Genomic DNA, 23872 nt, shown 5'->3' on the forward strand with positions numbered 1-23872 from the left:
TCCAGTACAATGAGGTGCACAGCCGTAGCAATGGCCCGTAACAGAATGGTTAAAGGATTATATAGAAAGTAAGTAATGTACTGGCTGACATATTTCAGTCGCACTCATTTTGCATAGTACTCGGTAGATGTTAATGCTTGTCTTGTTTCCGTTCATCTTTACTTTAAAATAAACTCCTGTTTACAAAGAGGTTTGGTTTATTGTCACAGCAAAGCAATTTGGAAATCTGATAATCTTTATCTCTTATATTAGGCATACAATCTCTCTCCCGGAAGGGACTGCTGTGTCCGATAGTGGATAGTGCAATGAGCTGCAAAAAAATCCATCTTAACCTGGGGAACACACGTACCAGAATCTTTTCAAAATACATGGGCCTGAAGTCTCCATGTAATTGCAATTCCTTTTTGTACTATCTAGGGTGAAATTCTCCCCTGGGATACTACATTCCCATTGCCACAGAGGTCTCACATTTAGGTCCCGCAATTATGGAAGAGTTCACATTAAACTCAACGGGGCACTTCATGTTGCCCAAGGGGTGCGTTCATGTACATTTCTGCATAAATCTTTGAAGACAAGGAATTGTGTCTGAAAAATGTGAAATATGTTGTCTTGAACAATACATCATTGAGGGGGGAAGACCTGTCTCTTTCCCCTTGTTATTTAGGTAACTTATCTCTGATTTCAAACAGCTATGAGAAAGAAGTGTATAATTGTCCAGAAGACCCCATAACCATGGGCTGCAATAGCTTGACTGGCCCTCTATCTAAGGATGATGCCCTCCCCTCTCCTATAGTGCAAGGGTGTCTCTGTGAGTCTAGCATATATTTTGTACTGGAAGGGACAGTGGCGGCTCCTCCGCTAAGGCGCAGAGCGTCGCCTCACTGCTTTTCAGTAGTATAAATAAAAAAATGATAATAACTCATTGTTTTTTCCAGCTGCCGTAGCTTTGCGGTGCGGGAGGGGCTGCTCTCAGAGCAGGAGGAGGAGTGGTGGTCAGAGAACAGCTGGCACTTATGTTTTTCCAGTTGCAAGCAGGAAAAAGAAAGCAAGCTGCGTCTGCAGTGGCCTTCTTGCTGTGTTGATAGTGAGTACAGGTGGCCCCACACTTGCCTTTGCAGGATTACCTGCAGACTGAATTTATTTCATGTTGGGAAGCGCTGCATTCCTTCTCCATGGCCTCCTCTCATATTTAAATTTTCACTGCACTTCCTACTTAGCCTTTTCTTTCTCTTCCTGTAAGAAAGGACTGCCTCTATTTTTCTTCCCAAGGTAACATGGCAGCATTTTCAGTGATTCCTCAATCATTCTTCTCAAACCAAGATGAAGTGGCCTATGAATGCCGGGACTGTTTCCTGTTTGGATTATAAAAGGAGGGCTCACCCAGCTCTTCATTTCGCCTCAACAGATACAAACAACATCAGTGCTCTATCCCACTTTGGACCTCTGAAGGCCGATCAGATGCAAAGAATACTGATGCAGATCAAATCAGGTACACCGCAGGACCCTTGCGCAGCCTGAACAATTCACTAAGCCCCAGAGGTGATAGCCACACACCTCACGGCCTTTTTTAACAATCTCTTCAAAGCAGGCTTTTTCCTAAAGATTGAAAGGTAGAGTCTATTCTGCCTTTGCTAAAAAAGGCTAACTTAGACACTGGTGACCCCAACAACTATCAACCAATAACTTGATTACCATTTCCTGTCAAACTGGTTGAGAAAAACAGTGAATTAACCATCTTCTTAGAAAAAAGCAAGAGTCTGTACTCTACACGCTTCGGTTTTCGAAGTCACAATAGCACCGAACTGGCGCTGATTACAGCCACGGAAGAAATCAGGCAAATGGTAGACAGTGGAGAAATGTGGCCATGATCCTTCTGGGTCTATCTGCCGCATTTGATACGGTCAACCATGCTCTTCCCATTGATCGCCTTGAATTAATTAGGATCAATTATCACCCACTCAAGTTCCTGACTTCTTTTCTGTCTAACCGCATTTGAACAGTCTCCTTAGGCGATTTCACTTTACCAGCTTTTTCATTATCTTTGAAGTCCCTCAGGGCTCATCCCTGAGCCCCACTTTGTTCAATCCTTATGTTACCCCACTTGCAGCCTTAATTAAATCTTTTGTTTTTTCCCTGGTTTCATATGTGGATGACACACAAATTGTTGTTTCCAATACAAACAATCCTGGATCCACGGCTGCCCAGTTCCACAACTGTATGCTCCATATCGGTAACTGGATGAGCAGTAACTGCTTGAAACTAAACTCAAAAACGGAGGTTCTACTGTTTGGTAACAACCCTTCTTTCTGGTAAAACAAGGGGTGGCCCCAGGAACTGGGGAGTCTGCCTACCCCCAGGGAAAAAGCAAAAAACCTCGGGGTGATTATTGATACTAAGTTATCTTTTGAAGGGCAAATAAATTAAATCACTTCTTCGTGTTTCCTCATTTTGAAAACCTTAAGGGAAGTATTACCTTTCATTCCACATAGCCTGCAAAAGAGGGTAGTCACAACTGATTTCGTCCAAAATAGACTATAGCAATGTATTTTTTTATCAACATTAAAAAACGTGTTTTACATAAGCTACAGACACAACAGAATGCCACAGCTAGACTACTGCTGAGCATGCCAAGCATTCTCAAGCACTCATTCAACTACACTGGCTTCCCATTGATAAACGTATACAGTTCAAGACACTCTGTATTGCCTTGAAGGCTCAACATGCTGTTGGCCCAGACTACTTTATACAGCATTTTCATGGATACATCCCAGCACGCTCACTGCGCTCATCCACAAGTGGAAATCTGGTAGTCCCCAGATTTCAGAAAGCCAACTGGGATGGGAGAGGCTTCATCTTATGCACATCAAGACTATGGAGTTCTCTTCAGATGGAACTAAGATTCAAAACAAACTTACTAGAGTTTAGGGAAGATCTAAAAACGTGGCTTTTTTCGAAATAATTTTGCCATTTTCGGAATCTTCGCTGCCTGTTCAGTTTCTGCTTAGCGCATAGATACCCCCGGGTGATTGTTGCGCTTTATACATTTTATTTTCAGTTCATTTAAACGCTCTCTAAATCATTTTTCATTGCGTTTCTCACATCCTTGTTTCTTTTCATCCAAGTCTTTTCTCAAAGCTTTTCCCCTTTATTCCTTGCAGGGAAGAGTGGGCTCGCTAACTTTAAGAAAAGGCGGAGACATCAATAGACAAACCTGCTCCATGACTCCTGCGCTCTTTATGTGGCATTATCAGAGTAGGGCGCTTCTAACAATCCGCGCCTTGAAGACCTCTTTTCATGTCCAAGGCCCTTGCCTTGGACAGCAAGTGCATCTGGAACTGCAACCTCCTCTGTAATCTTTCAATGACGATTTCTAGCTGTTCCCTTTAAGGACACATAGCACCCTCTGGTATTTCTTGAAAGATTAAGGTTTAAAACAACAATCCTCTCCTTAAATCCATATTAATTTATAGGTAAAAGTAGAACATGACCCATTCAGCTTTTAAAACTATGGCCCTTGTTTGAAACGTGGCGGTTGTCGCGTCTGCCAGATTTTAAGTGTATTTTGCCATTTAAAAGTGAATTCTCACTGACAGTTAACAAGGGGTGAAGCTGTGCTGGTACAGCCTAGAGAGGAACTCTTGGATTTGAAGTTACTTTGAGCTGTGTGCAAATAAGAGGAACCTTTTCTTATTTTGTATGTTCTATAGGTCAGTACCTGACATCCTGTTCTACATTCGCTCAAGGAAGTTTCCGACAGGTTATGGCATACATTTGCTAATGGTTCAGTGGCCGTCACACGGTACTGTACAATTTTAGGCATTGACCTTGGGCTTACTTAGTGATGAGTATATCAACTCAGCACTGTCGGCAGTGCTTCTCTGACTGCCATTGAAGGTTAGCGGTCTAGTCTTAATGAGAGACAGGCATACAAACGAGGGCACTGAGTGGAGACTTTCAAATCCCTCCTGCTTGCTTGTTGTTGGAGTATGTGCTTCAATTGTGCACAAATCCTGCTGCTAGATTGTAATAACTATGAGCACTTTATTCAAAACTGAGTCACTTTAGTGAAAAATATTATCTTTTTGCTGTATTTAAACCCTGAACTGAAGTGAATTTGAATTTGTGTGGGGGATATGAACTGTATTTGAGGGGCATTTTTAAATCCTTTTTAGTTGAATTTGAGGGACATTCAATCAGAATAATGAATTCACTCTTGGGGGGCATTTCTTTTTTAACTAAATACACAGCACAGTCGGCAGTGGGGAGTTAAGCCACACCAACCAATCAACCAGGAAGTTTTGTTTCGACTTCAATTGAAGGTAAGCAGTCTATTCATGATAGACAGGTAGAAAATAAGGATGCTGCATGGCCACTGATTAGAGCGTTAAAGCCATGCCGGCCTGAGCCCATCCGCACCCGAACGGGTCCAGGGGCCTGGGACTCAGCCCGTTGTGATCCTGAAAAAACAATAAGAATATCGTATTCGCAGGAATCATTTCTAGTGCTAGGTACATCTGTCAGACACAATTCAGCCCTTTGCGTTGTAGGATTACCAGGTCACTTAGAGAGCCCTTTTTCCTGAAAGTTGTAAATTGGTAGGCTGGCCCCCCAAGGAGCTGCGCCCTTTTATTGTCAAAATTAGCAATAAAGCCACAGGTCTAAAACTAAGTTGTTTGTACTTTATTGCTAGATCTTTACCCAAACACTGTATTGAAATTTGAGACATGATTAATGACTCGAACTCTGACCTGGTTTTGATCACCGATTAATGATCATACCCTGCCTGAAATGTAGATCTGTGTGCCAATAGGTTACAAAATCTTGAAATGACAGAACAGGTCACCAAGGAGGCGGAACTGCCGTCACATTTAAAGACAGCTTCACATGTTCAATTGAACTCAGTTCTACCTCAACAGAATGCACATTTCTAGCATTCCAACTCTCTTACAAAGAAAGAAGATTGCTTGGATGTATGGTGCTGTATAGAGCTCAAGGCTACAATCCTTCAAAATCTGCTCATCTAAACTCCTAGCTGTCTCCTTTAATTCTTAAACATGAAGAGTACTATGTGGTTGGAGACTTCAATTTACATCGTGAAAACCCTGAAGATCCAATATGGAGATGTCTGGAGAGTGACATGCACATCCGTCATCTGAAACAATGGATCTCTGGCCCAACTCAAATTGCGGGCACGCACTGGACCTATAATTTACAAATTTTGAGTCCACCTCAATCCAAAACATTAATCCGCTACTTTGGACAGACCATTCATTGACTATTTTCTCACTCACATTGCCATTAGAGCAAAATAGAAATAATAATGCTTCAACCTTTCCCAAAAGGATGTGGAGCAAAATAAACACAGAGTCATCTTTAAACCAATTTATCCTACCTAGCAAAGGTTAATTCTACAAATAAATCCCTAAATAATTGCGCCCCTCTGAAAGCAGTCAAATCTCAGCGAAGTTCACCATCTGAAAAATGGTATTTGCCAGAGTTAAAATCAAATAAAAAGAACTGCAAATCACTAGAGAAAGCTTGGAGGCACTCCAAATGCAACACTGATCATCAAAAATGAAAACAAGGGATGAACAACTATTAGCCCTTAAAAGAGCCAAAAGGATTAGTTCATTAAGGAACTGGAAAAAAATAGCAGTTCTTCTAAAGGACTTTTTAAAATCAAAAATGAACTTTCTCAACCAGTATGCTTATCACAGGCAAATACCCCTCTGCCATTGACTGTAAAGAAAGTGTCAATTTCTTCACTGATAAGATTAACAGTATTTGCACAACTTTTGAGAACCACCCCCATTTAGATGAGACCTATCCTTCTTTACCGCAGAATACCTTGATGCTTGAAAGCAAGCATCAGTACTCCCTTTAGCCATAAAATCGGGCATAGACTTTACAATTCAATCAAACTACCAACATATTTCATGGCTTCCCTACTCCTTGAAAACTCTAGAGAGGCTAGCTAATACCTAGCTCAATGCCTTTCTCGAAAATAATAACTTATTAGACCCTTCTCTGTTCGGATTTAGAACTAACAACAGTAGTGAATCTATTTTGCTTGCTCTACTTGACAATATCAGACTAGAGGTAGATCCGAGCAAGGCCACAGTCCTGATCTTACTTGATCTGTACGTGGCTTTTGACACGGTGTCCCACTACCTACTGAGGAAAAAGATATTGAGCTGGGGATTCACTCTAAAGTTCTAAAATGGTTCGGCTCTTTCTTGAGTAAGGCAAGTCAATCTGTGCAGCTGGACACCTTTAGGTCATCTATTGTACATCCAAATGTCCTCTCGACTCCTCCTTGAGCCCTGTATTTTTCAATGTGTATGTCTCATCCATTGCAAACATTGTCAGAAAAAGGGGATCCGAAATCAGTTTTTATGTGAATGACACCCAACTCTTCTGCTGGATTACCGTGGATTTTGTGCAGAACCATAGTCCAGGCTCTGGTTAGGAGTTAATTGGACTACAGGAATGTGCTTTATGTTGGCATGGTGAAGTATCAATTTTCCTGTCATCAGGTAATCCAAAATGAAGCAGCAAGGCTCATTTGCAATAAAGATATGTTCAGTGCAGTCTCAGACTATGAAATGTATCAATTTCTAGCATGCACTCAAGGCACTTTTTATCATTTAGGCCCAGTAATATTATGTTCTAAACTCCCAGAATCTAGCACAAGCCACAACAATGCGTATAAAAAAAATTAGGACAGAGGGCTGCTCCTTTTCCTATTTAGCAGTGGCTCAATGGAACTTACTGCCCCTTGAAATCTGCCTTACAGGTGACCATATTATCTTCAGAAAAAAATTGAAAACCTTTTTGCAGATTAATACCAATCAACTGTACTGTCTATGCAGGTAATACATAGCCTTTGACATTTAAGCTTTCAGTGATTTCAGCGCAGTGATATACCCTCGGGGATGAGTGTTGCGCTCTACAAAAACTGTAAAGAAATGCTTTGTGTAACTTTTTTTCATACAAATTCCCATGCAAAACCTTAGTTAATAACCTCTTGAGCATCATAAGGTGAAAAAACATCATGCTGGAGCTTGGTGTCAGTGGTGTACTAATGTTTTGTGATATGGTCAGTGGTACGGATCCAAGATGCTCACTCTACAGACTCAAAATGATGATAGAAGGATGGACCCTTGCTTCACTCCCTGGAAGACAGAGAGTTTCTCGAATCTTGTGGATCCTATCTGTTTGAACTGTTGACATTTAGTGAGGTAGGAAGTGACGACTGTTAAAAAAGCTCATGTGAATCATGTCATCATGCGTGAATCAAGTCAGTCCATTGTTAAATTATCATGGCACAATATTTATCCATTTCTGTGCCGGTATATGTCGATGGCATTTCGACCATTCTCAATGTAAGGTCATCATCAGGACGAGAAAAGCACATAATCGTGACCGTCTGCCGTCTGACATATATGACTGTGAAAAATAATGATAGTTCATCCGTTAGCAATTATTACCCAACTCATTGTAATCGCCAGGTCATACCTTACTCTGCCTCAATCCACCCTGATGCAATCTAGGAAAGAGAAGTTCAAGAAGATCATATTATTTAGCTTTTTCAAACATATCCCATCAGCTACAGAATAATCATGTTGGTGAAAGCTAATACTATTGATGAGACCAATTAGACTGTTTCCTCATTTAATTTGTATTATGTGTCTGTGGCAACCTTATGCACTAGTTAACATTTCACAAATACCAGGGAGTCGGTCCTCAAATTTAACTTTAGAAAAAAGGCTAAGTAGAGAAAGACACCATAAAATGTAGAAAATGTATAACGGTAATGTGCATTTCCTTATTTAGAAAAGCAGCTCTTGTTAAGGAAAGGGGGGCTCTGGAAATTGTGTTGCTTGAAAGACCTATAATCCAATCTTGGTTTGCTTTCAAGCTCATTCTATGTTCAGACAATATAATGTTCATCAATTTTCTTGGTCTGAAGGAGATACAGAGTCCTCAGCCCCACTCTCTGCGATTCAAAACCATGTGTAACTCTCAAAAACGAATTCTAGTCAAGTCTGTACTTGAAAATTCACCAGTACCCCAACCACCTGAAGGGTTCCATCACTTTGGGGAAGTAACTTTTTCTGTTTCACTGTTGGTTTTGAAATGACCTTACAAAGGAGATTTCACAAATCCTGACAGGCCTCTCCAGTCCGATTATTGGAGTAAGCCATTCCCTTAGCCTAAGGTTCTGTAGGTACATCAATATAGGAAGCAGATAATATACAACTGACAGAGGTGTGAAGGGAAATCTATAGGATATTTCTAATTACATGACATCCTACTAATGCCACTCTAAAAGTACCTGTAAATAGAAATCACTTCCATGCTTCCTGATATCTTTCCCTTGTCCCTTTCTCTAACACACTAAAGATCATAACATTAGATTTTTGCTGATGGTTATCAATGTCCTTTACCTTTATATGAAAAATTCACCCATGTTTACTGACAATCTTGATAGCTGCTGAATTCTAGATAGCCAACTCCTCCATGTCACTGAGTTGAGCCTTCATCTCCACTAGTCTTTTAATCACAATTGTAACATGATAATTGCAAAAATGGGGTCGTCAAGTAGATAGCAGGCACTTCAACTAAAAATGCACCTCTTGCTTCTACCCTATAGTCTCCAGCATCATGCTTTATGTTCTATGTTTGATGAGGTCAAGACAAAGTAGATTTTGGACATAATTTTTCGATGCAGGTTCTTCATGTCTCAAACACGATCCTCTATGAAATGTTCTCCGTATAGTGTGTCTTCTCATGAGAGGAAGTTGGACCAATTGATTGGAGGACATTGAAACATTCTCCTTCTCTACCACTTGCTCCAAGTCAATCTCTTTTTTTTAAGGGACAATCAAGAAAACATTTCTCTTCTATGTTGGCAATTGTAGAGTGGGCATTCTGCGCTAGAATTGAGTACATGACTTTATGGGCAAGGCCTTCACTTAAACCTCACTTAGTTGCTTCTTGTTACCAACTAGAATCCAAAGATTGGGGCAGATTTATGGGTGGCACTCTCGCTAAAAATCCATGTGGTCAGGCGAAGCTAACCCCCTTTGTTAGGCCTGTCCGCCCTAAGGTGGTCTTTCCCCAAACATTTTGCTAACCAGTGCTGAAGTGCATGCGCTCACTCTTTAAAACATAACATTATTTAACATTGGCATATACACATAATTTACTTAGAACTCCCTAGTAAAGTCGCACTACCTGTGCCCAGGGCCTGTAAATGAAATGCTTCTAGTAGGCCGGCATAGTAAGAGCTACAGGAGTAACCCGAATACCCATGTGAGACTAAGGTATAGTTATAACTATTGACAATGTGCCATAGGGATTTAATAAAAGAACAACCACATTCAATACATCATGCCAAAACAATATGACCAGATGAATGGAAATCGAACTGTATTGATTTGATCTGAATAAACTAAATAAGACAGCATCAAACATACATAATGAAGGTGCTCAATGAAGTGCAGAGTGAACACATGGTGCTCATGATATATTAGATAAAAGGCATAACGTGAAGAACAAATAAGGAAAGAACTAAGACAAAAAGAAATACATCCAAAGTTATTGTGCGTGATTCAAGTCAGTCCATTGTTAGATTATCATGGCACAATATTTATCCATTTCTGTGCCGGTATATGTCGATGGCATTTCGACCATTCTCAATGTAAGGTCATCATCAGGACGAGAAAAGCACAAAATCGTGACTGTCTGCCCCTCTCAAATCGGTTTTGACCTTCCGGCAGACTATTCTTTTGTAGATGCTCTCTGGTTATTTGAATGCCAGGATGGATGCCTGCGTTCACTGAATCATTAGAAGATCTCAGAGTCCAATTTGTGCTCTGGCTGCCACACTTTATTTGGAACTTTCGCAGGTATTCCTGATGTGGCCACATAAAACTGTAGCCAAAAAGTAACTTTGGGCTTTACTATTACTGAATCATTGTTCATTTGTTTTTCAGGCAACAATCACATTTATAGTGCTTTTCTCATTCTGACGATGAGTCTTAAATTAAGAAACGTCGAAACGCCATCGACATATATCAGCAGAGAAATAGATAATTATTGTGCCATGATTATTTGGGTTTGATTTATTGTTTGCAGGTTTTTTAGTAAATCTCTATGGGACATTTTCAATTGTTAACTAGTGAGCTTGGAGCACTGATTGTACCACCCACTTAAGTTGCCCTTTCAAGCATGTCTCAGGGTGCCATTGCAAGCTGTGTATGCAGTCTTAAGCTGCCACTTAGACTTGGCAAAATAAACTTTTCACCGGGTCTAAACCTTCCTTTAGGTTAGGCACTAAACAGCACAGATGGAAGTCTGTGGTGTATTTAAAAAGCTGTGGATGTACTTTTAAGTTTTACTTGTCCTAGTAGTGAATTGCTCTTAAATCTGTTTTTCGCTAGTGCAATCCTACCTCTCCCATAGAATAACATTTGGGTTACCTTATTACATTTATTAAACTGTAACTTACAAATGTGAACAGGTAATCCATTTATGTTTGGTGTTTTTGAAATTATATTGAAGCATCATAACTTATGTCTGAGTCAGATTATTAAAATGCATTTCTTTTAAAAATTTCACTTTTAGAAAGTGGTCATTTTCCTGCCTTATCCATGTGGTGCCTGCAGCATGTCTCTGGGTCACATGCCTGGGTGTAGCTGACAGCTGGTCTTTCTATATTCATTCTAGACAGTCACACACAATAGAGAGCTTAGGTGTTCCTGGATGGGCCATCACTGGCAGGATAGGAGGGCACAACACTACTTCCACTTGAATAGACTCTGTCCGGCCTTAACACAAAGGGCTGAATACACCCTAAAATAAGTCTGGAGTCAGAGCAAGGAAAGCAGTGTGCCTGCACCTCAAATAAAAGCCTCTAGTGGCTTCTCCACCCCCACTTTGAAGGCAGAACTAGATAATTATTGGACCTCAGACACGAGCTCTTCAGTACACTTCCGGGTCTGTGGATACTCTGCCAGGAAGGACTGCTGTGCTGCCGGAAGGACTGCTGTGCTGCCAAAAGGGCTGCTGCTCTGAAGGACTGCTGCCTCACTTTACTGACCTACTGCCCTCCTGGCTGGGTGAGAAGTACTACACCTGTATCTATTGAACCCCTGACTCCACCGTGTCTCCAAGGGCTAATCAGCTGGCCTCTTGATTTGAACTTCAGGGAAAGAATGCTCCAAAGGCCTCTACCACAGTAGCTGGACTCTGCCATCTGTGATTCTTCCCTACCAAGTGATGCCACCCAATCCTGGAACCGTGGAAATGGGCATATGGTGCTCTTCCAGGCTTAGTGGACCCAGCAGAACCAACACATCCCCTCTGCTGTGCAGCGCAACTCCGAGAAGAACTGATGCTTTGCAGCTGCTGCGTGCATTAGATCTGTCCCAAAGTTCTGCATTACCTCCACAGCCAGCAGCCTCTTCGGTATCGCCAATGTGTGACGCATTCCCAGCATCGGCTCTCTGTGATGGCAACCTCAACGACGATGATGGGCACAGCTCATTGGAACCAACACATCGCCCTGACATTGCGACACTTCCTCTAAGCAGGATTACGCATTGCAAACCCTTATCAACAGAATCCTCAATGACAATGCAAGACCTCGCATAACCTCCTTGTTGCACCTCAGAACTGACGCATTGCTTCGGCTCAGACGCTGAAGCTCGCAATGCTTCGCAAATTAGAATTTAAGGTACTTTGTTCAGTGGCCTAACTCGGTCCCTTGAGCTGTCCCATGCTCCATCGCAGACGGCCTGCACATTTTTTTTCCGGTCAGGCGCAATCAGTTTTTAAGTGACACCATTATTCAAACTTGGTGCGACATGCTTTTTTGTGTAGGGTTTTCCCTTCATTACTGTTTGACATGTTGCACAAATACTTAACAGAATGCTACTAATTTAAATCTGACTGCTCTGTGCCATGCTACCAAGGGGTTGAGTAAAGGTTAAATTGGGCTTTGCTTGTGCCTTCCCCTAACGAGAATTCTGGTGGTCGCTTGACCACGGCTCACATCCCAGTCAACCAGTAATCCCATTACTTGCACCCTTACTCTTGGGGAAGTTTTAACCTGGTGCTTTGTGAACCCCCCCAATAAGCTTTGATCAAGCTGGGCAGTGAGCAGGATATTTGACGTAATTTGAGGGGATTCTGGTCATACTCCCTTTTCATGGATGGCTACTGTAAGAGGGGCACTCTCAGTAGGTGTAAAAATGTAAATAGTTACAAGTGGTGAAGTGCAAAACTGATTTTCCTCAGAATGTTACTATGCCATCAATTAAGAAGCAAACAGAAGAACTAAACTATAATTGCTACAATCAGAACCTGTAAAGCTAGTGATGTATCATACAAATAAGGCATGTGACAATGAGTGTTACAGTGGGGTTTGGACTCCTCTCATGAAGGGTAACAAATGCTGAAGGCTTGATATACTTTGGTGTGTGGAAATAAGAAAATAGGCTTAACAGGCGTCTTCAGCAATGCTGACAAAAGCCATGTAATTGTTTTTTTTTTGTTTTAAAGGGTGTAAGCTAATCATAAATTCAGACATCTAATCATAACTAAACACTTAAAATTGCAATTACATGTCTCAGAAAACATGACTGTTTATAATGAGAAGATCTTTGTAATGAAATGATTTTGGAAAGCAAATGAGGAAAAGTAAATTAAAGGTATTTGAAAACTATCTGTGTTAAACATGAAACACAGTTTAACTCGTCAATAACCAGTTGCAGTTCCTCCATTAGGGGGCATAGGAGCGTTGCCTCCCTGCTGCTAGAGCACCAGATGTTAAAATAAAATGGTAATAAAATGAATTTATTACCATTTTATTTTTCACTGCTGTTCTCAGCCCGAGCTGAGTCAGGGCCATTACTGCCAATTTGCAGCTGGGAACGAGAGATGTCCACTGCTATTTAAAGTGCGCATGTCACTCTGGCTGGCTGTCTTGCGATGGCCAGCCTGACATGTGCACTTTAAACCACTCCAACACAAGATGTCTCAGGGCCTTATTATGAGTCTGGCAGTCCATGGACCACCAGACTCACGGTGGTGGTCTCCTGACCACTCTATTAAGACTAGGTCGGTTGGGCCACCCCAGGATCACTTCAACAGCTGCAACTGCCAGGGAACCGCCGCTGCATGGCGGTTGCGCAGAGGTCCTGAGGCCACGATATTCTTGGCATGGCTGCTAAGGCCCTGCCTAGCATATTAGGAGTTCCCTCACCGCCACAATTTTCATGGCAATGTGACCGCCATGAAAAGTGTGGAGGTGAGGAAACAGAGGGGGCCAGAGGTCTCATTGGTGCCTCATGCCATGTGGATGTACACAGGGGGCCACAAGATGTGCCCCCCGTGTGCATGCACACCAGTACCTACACGACATGAACTGCAGCAGTCTATGTCGTGCAGGTACTGATTTTGATGTTCCCATTACAGTGCCTATTTCATAGGCACAACCGTGGGAATGTCAAAAAACAGCCCGTCAGATAGGAGCAAACTCCTATTCTGGCAGGCCATTCAAGCATGGTTTTGACAGTGGGGCAGAAGAGTTGGTTGAAGCTTTGAGACTTGCACTGGGACTGCTAAAGATAACACCGAGGACACGTGGGTAGGTCATTATTTTTATTTTATTATATTCGTTTTCAGATCCACCAACAGGCGCTGTGAGAAACTCGCACTGCCTTCTGCCTCAAGTTCGGAATGCTCAATCATGGCCCAATATAAATAAAATGCTGTTAATGAGGCATGATTGAGAGCTTTGACATCGAGACTAAAGGTTATCCCAGTGCCTGTTACTGGGTTGGCATCCACTTTGCTCCAGTGCCCCTTACACTTCTGAATATTGTCACCCATCCCTCCCAATAACTTTACTCTTTCATTTGATTTCAGTTTCTGTGATACAAAACGTTATGTTTAATCACTAAATTCAATCTCACCCACAGGGCAGGTTTTTTTGGGTGGGGTCTTTGATTTCCAGTTTTGGCAACCAGAAACCCAGGCAGCAAGGGGGCTAAAAAAAGTTTGCTACGTATCCTCTAAAGCTAATGGCGGCCTCTCAGGACACCAAACTAGCAACAACAGGTAATAGCTGAAAATTAGTTGCCACACTCTCAACTTGAGCAATACCACAAGAAATCGTGTAGTAGGGACAAAACAGAGCATATGTAAACAGCTCCCCTCAGCAGCATAAGAGCACTTGCATTCGCTGAAATGTTTTAGTGAGAATGTAATTATTCTCACTGGACTGTAACTTAATATATAAATGGAGTAATATTGTATTCTTCTTAGGTTGGAATGTAATGGTAAAATATGCATATGCACATTTACTCTCATATCTTCTCTGAGATAATCAGTTCCTCGATAAACAGTTAAAATAATAGAATTGTTAGTCATGATGAAATTATTTGTTGTCCCTGAAGAAGTGACAAATTGTAATTGTTTTCTTAGTCGCAAAATATATATTGGCCAAAATGTTTTGGATCCCATTCCTTTAATTTTGAATAATATACATCAGCATTTAAACCTGAAGAATAATTTGAATTTTTTCACTTGAAACCTCTGGACCTCAACAAGCTGTTCTTCTAAATTAAACTAAAGCGTGTTAGAGGCTGAGACATTATTTGTTTGAGGTCGCACGAGGATCTAACCTAGCCTTTTCACCACATTAGTTACTTGTAGTTATTGTTTCCATTTATGCTGGATGGGCACTCAAAAGAATACAAGGCAGGCTTGAATGGTTTTACTATTGTTTAAATGTATCCAATACAATTACACAGTAGTAAACCCCATGCAATTTGGGGTTTACAGAAGGGGTTTATGGAAGGGTCAGTAGACTTTTGTGTGGTCCCTTCTGTAGCAAACTATGGGCCAGATATATGACCCTTACATTTTGCAACTTGAAAATTGCGCCGATTTGCGACTGGCAATTTGCACAACTCGCAAAATGCAATTTACAACAGTGTCTCAGACACTGTTAGCGATTCCTGATGGGGTGGCAAATTGCCTGCCTCATTAATATTCATGAGGCAGGTGCTATTTGCGACCCCATTAGGAATGTCTAGCACTCACAGGGATTGTGGCCTACTGGGGTCGGCAGACTACCATGTCCATGGGACTACTACCTGCTCTTAAGAAATGTTTTCGCATACACTCACAAAGCGAATGGGGTCCCGTTTGTGAGTGGTTTAACTGCGACTGTTTTGCAACCGCAAATGCAGTTGTAAAACAATGGTACATTCTATTGGTACATTCTATTGTGGACTTTTCTTACATTTTTTTTTTTATATCAAACAGTCTTTATTCGGCAGAGCACACATCCATGAAAGATACAATACATTAAAACAATATCATATTCATTAAAAAAGCATATTTCATATTTACACAACTCTAAAATGACATTACAATATACTCTCCCATGCGAGACCACTAACGTATACATGACTGTAAGTTCTAACTGGTTTCCCAGAAGTCCTCTGTCAACATGTCACTATTCATAAATACACCTCTCAGTCTTGGTCGTATCTGTTTTTCCTAGATCTCACCATTAGTTTTAAAAAGTGTGTAACTACGTATAAAGTGTGTTCATTCTGCAAAAGTTGCTTGTGCAAAAGTGCAATTCGAGCCTGCCTAAAACCCACGTCTTTTAGGTAAGGTTTAAGATAGAGTCGCCTGCCATACGTAAAATATTTACATAAAAAGTCAAAATGTTATATAACTGATTGTCGCAGCCACAAGGCTGCGAAGCCGAGAGGAGAGGCCACTAAATGATGAAACATGTTAAATCTAAAACGGGTAATTAAAAAACAATCATAGGTGCTGATTAAATAGTGAGGGAATGCTCTATTCCCAGCATGGATTTAACAAGAGCATGTGCTCTAACTGTCAGCTTAGTCAGTTCCTTTCCTTCATGCTCCGCGCTAACTTTCTTAGAGAATAGCTCATTAATTAGTTTTTTATCCTGTTTCTAAACTGTTCTAAAATTTGTAAACACATCTATTCTTTCTAGGGTATAGAGTGTTTCTTTAATGTATCTTAGCCAAGGTATTTTAAGGGCATAATCAAATGAGAGGCAGTCTAAAATTACAGCTTGATTAACCCCTTCGACGCGCATGACGGAACGGTTCCGTCATGCACGTCGGTTGCGCTGTGCGCATGACGGAACCGTTCCGTCATGGCCCCGCCCGCGCACGGAACCTTCAGCGTGGCGCGGAAATCCGCGCCGCGCTGAAGGGGTTAAAGGAGGCCTCCTCATTGGACCATATATTCACCCAACAAAGTAGAGGATTGACTGCGACTAAGTCAGTCACATGCCTCACCCCGAGGTCTTCGTGAACTGAGTAAGCGGGGGTACCCTGAGGGACTTTTAACAGCCGTCTCAAATATTTATTGTCCATCGTCTGTAGTTCCACCACTGCCTTGTAACCCCAGATCTCACTCCAGTGCACGGACTTAGAGATACAAATTGATTGATATAATTTTAAAATCACCCCAGGCCATCATGTACCTAATCTATGTGCATAGTTTGCTATGGCTCCCATTGCTTTCTTCGTGTCTATCACTTTCTCTTCTTTCAGAGTATTCCAGTTTAATTTAGCTTCAAATAAAACCCCGAGATATTTAAAAGCTGGAACTTTGGATATGCTAAAAGAACCTGCCTTATAGGATTGTATACTATTCTCTCGAAAGCCACTTCCATCACAGACGACTTGGCGTAGTTAGGGGACAAATCCAACCCCTTCATAAAGGAGACAAATCCTTCAATTAAGACTTGCAATGCTCTTGGGGTGCGTGCTATGAGCACAGCATCATCTGCGTACAGCAATACTGCTACTGGTCTGCTGCCTATTCTCGGGGTATCGGCCTGCAGAGATATCAAGGCAGATTCCAGCCCATTAATATACATCGTAAATAAAAAAGGGGCTAGAATACAGCCTTGGCGCACCCCTCTTGAGCATTTAAAGCTAACGGTGAGATCCCCCTCTTGTGTAAAGCATACTGCAGCTGAGGTATGATCATATAAAGTAGTCAGGACATTTATTATTGATCGATCTACTCCTAATTCGTCCAGCAGAGACGGCAATTTACTACGGTTCACCCTATCAAATGCTGCAGTGAGATCCATGAAACGTAGATAAATGGATCCCGCTTTGGCGATTCTATATTTTGCTATCAGTAAATAGAGGTTCAGGCATTGGCCGACTGTGGATTTGCCTGCTAGGAAGCAATATTGGACCTCGGAGATAATTCGTTTTTTGTCTGCCCATTCCACTAACCTATTTAGTATGACATGCCCCATAACCTTGACGGTCAAATCTATCAATGATATGGGTCGGTAGCAATTGGGAATATCCCTATCCCCCTTCTTATAGATAGGGACGATAGTGGCAGTAGACCAAGACTGGGGCATTTCAGTTGACACTGCCGCATTCAGAACCCTGGCCCACTCCTCAATTTTACTTCTAAACAGGTCAGGGAGGATCCCGTCTGGACCCTGAGCCTTATTATTGGTCAGTCTCTCTATACATGGTATTACCTTGTCTAGCTGAAAATTAATATGAGAATCGCATGGGAGAACCTCCCAGGCATTATTATGTGATCTCCATCCCCATAATTGTAAACTGCCTGGAAATGATTCTTCCATTGGTTCCGTTTAATATGATGGTATATGGTTGGTTTGTCAGGTTCAGAGAAATAAGGTCTGTTAATGACTTTCCAAAATAAGGAGCTATCTTTTAATGCACTAGCCTCGACCAGTTCATCCCAAGCCTGTTTTTGTAATGTAGTCCTCCATTTATTTAGTGCTTTTTTTATAGTTAATGCAACAACTGGCTACCATAGATCTATTGCGAGGAGTCTCTTTCAGAGCCATTTCAAGTTTCCTCAGTGCTTGAGAACACTCCCAGTCGAACCACCATGGGCTATCCAAATGGGCAGTGATCACTGGTACAATTAGAAGAGCACTCACTGACTTTGCTATAGCATCAAAGGATCTGAGTACATCTTACTCTGATGGTGAGATTTCTAGGCACTTCAGAATCTCCTGTTGCCTCTCTTTAAAAAGGGATACATAAAATCGTTGCTTTCCACCTGTGACCACCGCAGGTGCCTCCCCTGGTCAGTTGACCTTACTGTCCCTCTCATCCTGCTGCCTTGTGCTAGCTTTGGCCCCTGTGCCCACATCCACAGATTCAAAGGGTTATTATTGCTGTAGGGGCTTTCTATAGTCCTGAAGAACGATATGGTATAGGTCAGCGATGATGACATAAATATAAAATCGATGGTGGTAGTGCAACCTTTATAGGTAGGAGGATAGAGACTATTGGGAGGCATTACTGCATTTTGTAGAGTAAACGTTAGGTCATCAGTGTTTGAAAGAGCATTTAATTCTTGGCCATCTACAGAGTGCTCCATGTGCCATTCTTCTACTGGCATGCATGAGGAAGTAGCCCTAGTCCTTTGTCCAATGTCTGAGCACAGATGACAATTAAAATCGCCTAACAAGATAAGATTGCCCAGTGAGAAATTTTCCCCCTGTAACTGATCTAGGAGACCGGCTAACTCCTTCAGAATTGATTAACCCAGATTCCTGTTTTTGGCATTATAAAAGTTCATTATTATGAACTGTTTAGTTTTACCTATCACCAGCTCTAAACCTTGTACCAATGTAGAGTTCCAATTCAGTTGTTTCACTGACCCACAAAGCTCAAGGGCAATAAATATAATTAAACCACCCTTAGCTCGCCTGTATGTTGAACCTTCCACTGGGAGGAAGAATGATTTATACTCCTCCAAGAAGAATGTATTTTCCACCTCTCAGGTCTCCTGCAGGCAAATAATCTTATAAAAGATTATAAATTGAATCCGTCTATCATCATCAAATTTTGTGGCGAGTCCTGCCACATTCCAGGAGATCAAATTGACCTCTCTCCCTGCCTGGGTGCTGGGTAAAATGGCCGATATTGTCTTGTCCCCCTGATGGCCTATGCAGTAATTCCGGTTAGAGTGATCTGTGGGGTGGTGTACATTCTCTCTCTGCCGGTCCTCCCTAGGCCTGCATTGGAGGGTCATTCACTGTTTGCTGTGCTAGGCTGTGTTCAATGCCCACCACCTGTCAATCCAGGTAATTAAGATCTGACAAAGGAGCATAAGTGTTCGATGACAACTCCATTCCCTCCCACGTGTGTGCGCCCCCCTCCAACTCTACCGCATTATTAGTTACTGGAGCAATGTATCCCGGCCTGTAGAAAAAACCTAGTGTGAGTTTTTTAATTTCTGAAGCATAGAAAGGGAAATATGCAGAGTGTCTCAAAATGTAGTGTGCCAGTTCTGGGAATCTAAAGAGGTGACAATCACAGCATCACCCTTTAAGGATTTCTTGGATTTTCCAATCCAAGAGACCCTTCTTGCAATCAGGATATGAGAATGGTCCCTTGTGTTAAATCTGCTAGGTTTCCCTAACCAATGAGACACTTTATTGATAAGATTATATGTGGCTTCCTCTGGACCCACTCCCAAACTATGAACCCACACCAGAACTACATTATAGGGTCAACATGCCAGGGGCAGATCAATTACTGGCAGACCTGGTCTGTAAATGTTCTCAGAACTTGACCCCCTTTCTCGTGCTCACGCAATGGGGAATGTCAGTCCCTAAAGCCCCAGCCTCCTCTCTCCATACCATGTGTTTGAGAATTAAACCTATTACCACTCTCCTTCCCCATGAACCCCAATTCACTCAGGGGCCATTCCCCAGTGATCTGTTAGAGTTTGGTGGGCGGTTTCCTGGTTCATTTTGCACTTGCAAACTGGAGCAAGCTACCTGTGAATGAGCCCTACTCGGGGGCGAAACTTTAGAGATGGTATTCAACATATTCTCCACTTTCCCAAGTGTCTCTCTGGAATCTGATAACCCTTTATCAAATTTGTCTCAGAGCTTTGAGAACAGGTTGGTCATCAATTTGGTGATTAATCCCTTCAAAGTGTTGCAAAAATCCCACATGTGTGTAGGGCTAAACTGACGTTTTGGTGCCTCCACCCTCCTTGTAGGCTCGTTTTTCTTCTTCGCTTTACGCAATCTCCTGGGTGCTGGTGACACCTCTTCCTCTGTGCCCTTATTGTTGATGACTGGGGGTACCCCTCGACCCTCCCCCGCTGTGCCTGGAGATGAATCACTTGTAAATGGCTTGCCTCTCTTTGATGCCACCGCCATTGTGGCGGCAGCCTGTGCACTATCCGTCATGCTAACCGTAGGGCTCATGGTAATTGCTTCTACTGAGTCAGCCTGCGAGAGTTCAGGCACTAGGGGACCGGTAAAGCTCATAGATAATCTCCTCTCTGCCTTTTCATTCTCCTTGGTAATGGCCCCCACTGCTTAAGCTAAATAAGAGTCAATAGTAGCCCTTTTATTATTAGACAAATGGTCAGAGTTAGTGCCTTTTCTATTCCTCATGATAGATAAATGAACCTGGTGCATCCACGCTTAAATCAGCTGCAGCAGCGGTCCGTGGAGGGAGTTCCATGGGGCGGAAAGGCGGGGCGGGGGAGCGGCAGGGTGGGGGGTACTAAACACCGGAATATAGATAATTGAAGGTAAGTAAAGAATTAAATAAATAAAACGAATTTCGTAGCGCTCTGCATCACAAAATGCGATGTAGCGCGCGCTATGAAATTCGTTTTATTTATTTCATTGTTTACTTACCTTCAATTATCCATATTCCGGAGTTTAGTATCCCCGACCCAGCCCCTCCCCCGCCCCTCCGTCCCATGAAACTCCCTCCACGGACCGCAGCTGATCAGCTGTGCAATTGACAAGTACTCACCACACTGCTTACCACACTGCTGGGCTTCCTCTTGCTTGAATCGTGTGGGATCAGGCTCCAGCGTGGTAAAAACTGATCTGCTGAGTTGTGTGGACTGACTGATACAAAAGTGACCAGCCTAGTGGGTAGACCCAGCCAAGCTTTGTTCGGCCCCCGACGGGTGCAGGTGGGGACTGCCCTTGGCTCGGGCACAGCCCGGGCATGCCCGCGCTCGTCCTGCGCTGTGGGAAGCCCCGGCTTCTTTTTTGTGCCTCCGGGTGCAGGCAAAACATCATGCTGGCAGCACTCGGCCGCAGGGATGCTGGGACTGGAAGTCCTCCCCCGCAACGACCAGCACAGCAAAACAATGGACTACTGCGCTGCGGAAAGCCCCGGCTCCTTTTGTGCTCCTCCGGACGAGGGCAAAATGTCGTGCTGGCGGCGCTTGGGCCGCAGGGATGCTGGGAGTGGAAGTCCTCGCCCGCAACCACCAGCACAGCAAAACAGCAGGCTCTATTGTGACTCGCTATTAGCGAGAGTCGAAACGCTATTTTGCGAATCACCAAGTCGCAAAATAGCGTTTGTACATTCCAGGACCCTATTTTGCGGTCGCAAACGGGCCAATTTCCCGCTTGCTACTGCAAAAAACTGTTGTAAATCTGGCCTCTTGTGTGCAAAACCTATACAGGTATACTCAAGGGGGGTGTTACCTCATTTGAATGAGAGAACACCCTTTCCCTATTGCCCTTGCCATATAACTACCATATAACTACCATGGGTGCCATGGAAAAGAGACCACAGGACGAGCTCTGATTGTGCACCATATAGGTGGTGGTGCACAGTCAGGACACCTGCAAGAGTCTCCAATGGGATGGCAGAGGTAGGTTCAAAAACACCCCAGGCATTTCCATGCAGTAGGTGCAGTTACACACTTTAACTTCCTGTTGTGTGATCGTTGCTCCTTCACTCAAAATAATGGCAGGACTTTTTGTAGCGAAAGAGGGAGCCACAGTTTCATGCTATAGCTCTATATCTCACTGCTGAGCTCTTCCCAGCACAGGCTGTCAGGGCTTGAGCCTGCTCTACTGCAGTGTAGTTTTTCTTGGAATCGAAATCACTGACCATTTCTGCAGGGCACTCCCAGCTAAGGCAGTTATGCAACATTAGCCCCAGAGCCCCCACACAGCACAGTACACTGACTGGGACTGGGAGGGGGGCCCTCTCTGTACTCTGCAGGGGGTCCTCAAGTTTCCAGACACTGAGCTAAGGGTGCAAATTGGATCAGTGACCTATATTAAATTCAGCACCAGGTTTATGCCTTCACCCCCTTCACCCTCCATCTGTCCTTAAGCCCCTTTCCTTCCACTGAGCCAATTTGAAAGTTTAAAAAAATGTTCTGCTATGGATTTCAGGGGTCATTAGGACCTTTGGTGGTATAGATCTGCAACCCCTGTGCAAATGATGTATTAAGGATTAGAGAAGATCATACATACGTCAATATAAAAGAGTCCGAATTACTGAACACTCTGAAGGTGTAGGATACTAAAGACTTTTCAAGAACATTCAATTCAATCAATAATTTAGCTTTTTGATGGAAATGCAAGAGGTTCTTCAAAGCAATCTACATAAGGACCTTAGGGCCAGATGTAGATAATCCATAAATACCGAATTCTTAACACCGAATTTTACCGATTCGGTATTAAGAAATCGGTATTTCTTATGTAGCTAATGAACCGGTAAAAAATACCGATTCCTTATTACCGAATCGGTAATACCGATTCGGTAATAAGGAATACCTACCCGTTCATTCCTATGGGCTTGGAGGCCCATAGGAATAAATGTAAAGCCATTCTGTATTAGCGATTCGGTATTACTGAATGGGTTATACCGGGAGGTATTTCAAGGGTGCCAGGGTGTCCAAAGGACATCCTGTTGCACCCCTGAAATGTGCCTGTGTGCACATGTGGCGCACAAACATGCCCTAAGAGCATGGATGTGTGCCACATGGCACTTACAAAAAAATTCAAAAGTGAATTTTTAAAGGAATTCGTTAATTACCACCAACTTGAAGTTGGTGGTAATTAACGAATTCTTAAAGCACATAAGCACTCTTTTATGCGCTTTCTACATTGCATTTACCGAATCGGTAAATACAGATTCGGTAAATACAGATTCGGTAAATACAGATTCTGTAATTTACCGAATCATCACCTACATTAGGAATGGTTAAATACCGGTCGGTAACCCTGAAATTTACCGAATTTCGGGGTTACCGACCGGTATTTAGCCACCTACATCGGGCCCTTAGTTATATGCACTGACGGAGACCATAATAAAGAGCAATAGCATGTTGTAGCCAAAGATTATGTATTATTCGCTAATAAGAAAGTTGAAAAATACAGCACCTGGAGCTGTAATATGTATGCAATCCTTCCTTCACCTGATTTTCTTTTTTTTGCCACAATAGATCATGGTCGGAGAAGGTGTCCTTTACTGCTGCCTTTCAAAAAGAAAAAATTGGATAGGAGCAGAGGCCAACATTAACGCAGGAGGCTGTAACTTCAACTCTTTCCTTCGAAGAGCAGTTCGGTTTATTGGTGGGTTTTTGGAGCTGAGAAAAAAAGCTATACAATCCAGTATATATACCTGTTTGTGCTAGAAACACTTAAAAAGCTAAACATAAATACACACACAAACTCACATTTTCTTGTGTCTACATCTATTTGATAGGCAGGGGTATTTAAAGAAGTGTACATTGTTTATTTGCATATTCTAAAGATTTGAATTAAATTGATTCTTATCTAATGAATCAGATTATTTTAAAAGAAGAAAACATATATCACTGGCACCCCTGAGGCAAAGGCCAAGCAGATCGACAGCTCACCGCAGTCTAACTGTTTAAAGCAATAGAAGCTTCAAACTAATTTGGATCTGATTAGCTAATATTTTCCCTTTATCTTCTAAGACAGTTTTAAAACTACCTTAATAAATGACAGATTGTCTTGACTTATTAATGTTCTGCCCTG

At 42.4% G+C, this 23872-nt stretch overlaps 1 protein-coding gene across 1 annotated transcript in view; it reads left to right on the forward strand.

Moving 5' to 3' along the window:
* The window catches only part of PLPPR4 (phospholipid phosphatase related 4), a 248522-nt gene that overhangs the window by 116321 nt on the left and 108329 nt on the right, over positions 1–23872 (forward strand). The window contains exon 3 of the mRNA XM_085601861.1: positions 23314–23443. Within this exon, the coding sequence (XP_085457987.1) occupies positions 23314–23443 (130 nt within the window). The remainder of the gene's footprint in view (positions 1–23313; positions 23444–23872) is intronic.

Source organism: Triturus cristatus, chromosome 4_2 (assembly GCF_964204655.1).
Source record: "Triturus cristatus chromosome 4_2, aTriCri1.1, whole genome shotgun sequence".
Classification (NCBI taxonomy): domain Eukaryota; kingdom Metazoa; phylum Chordata; class Amphibia; order Caudata; family Salamandridae; genus Triturus; species Triturus cristatus.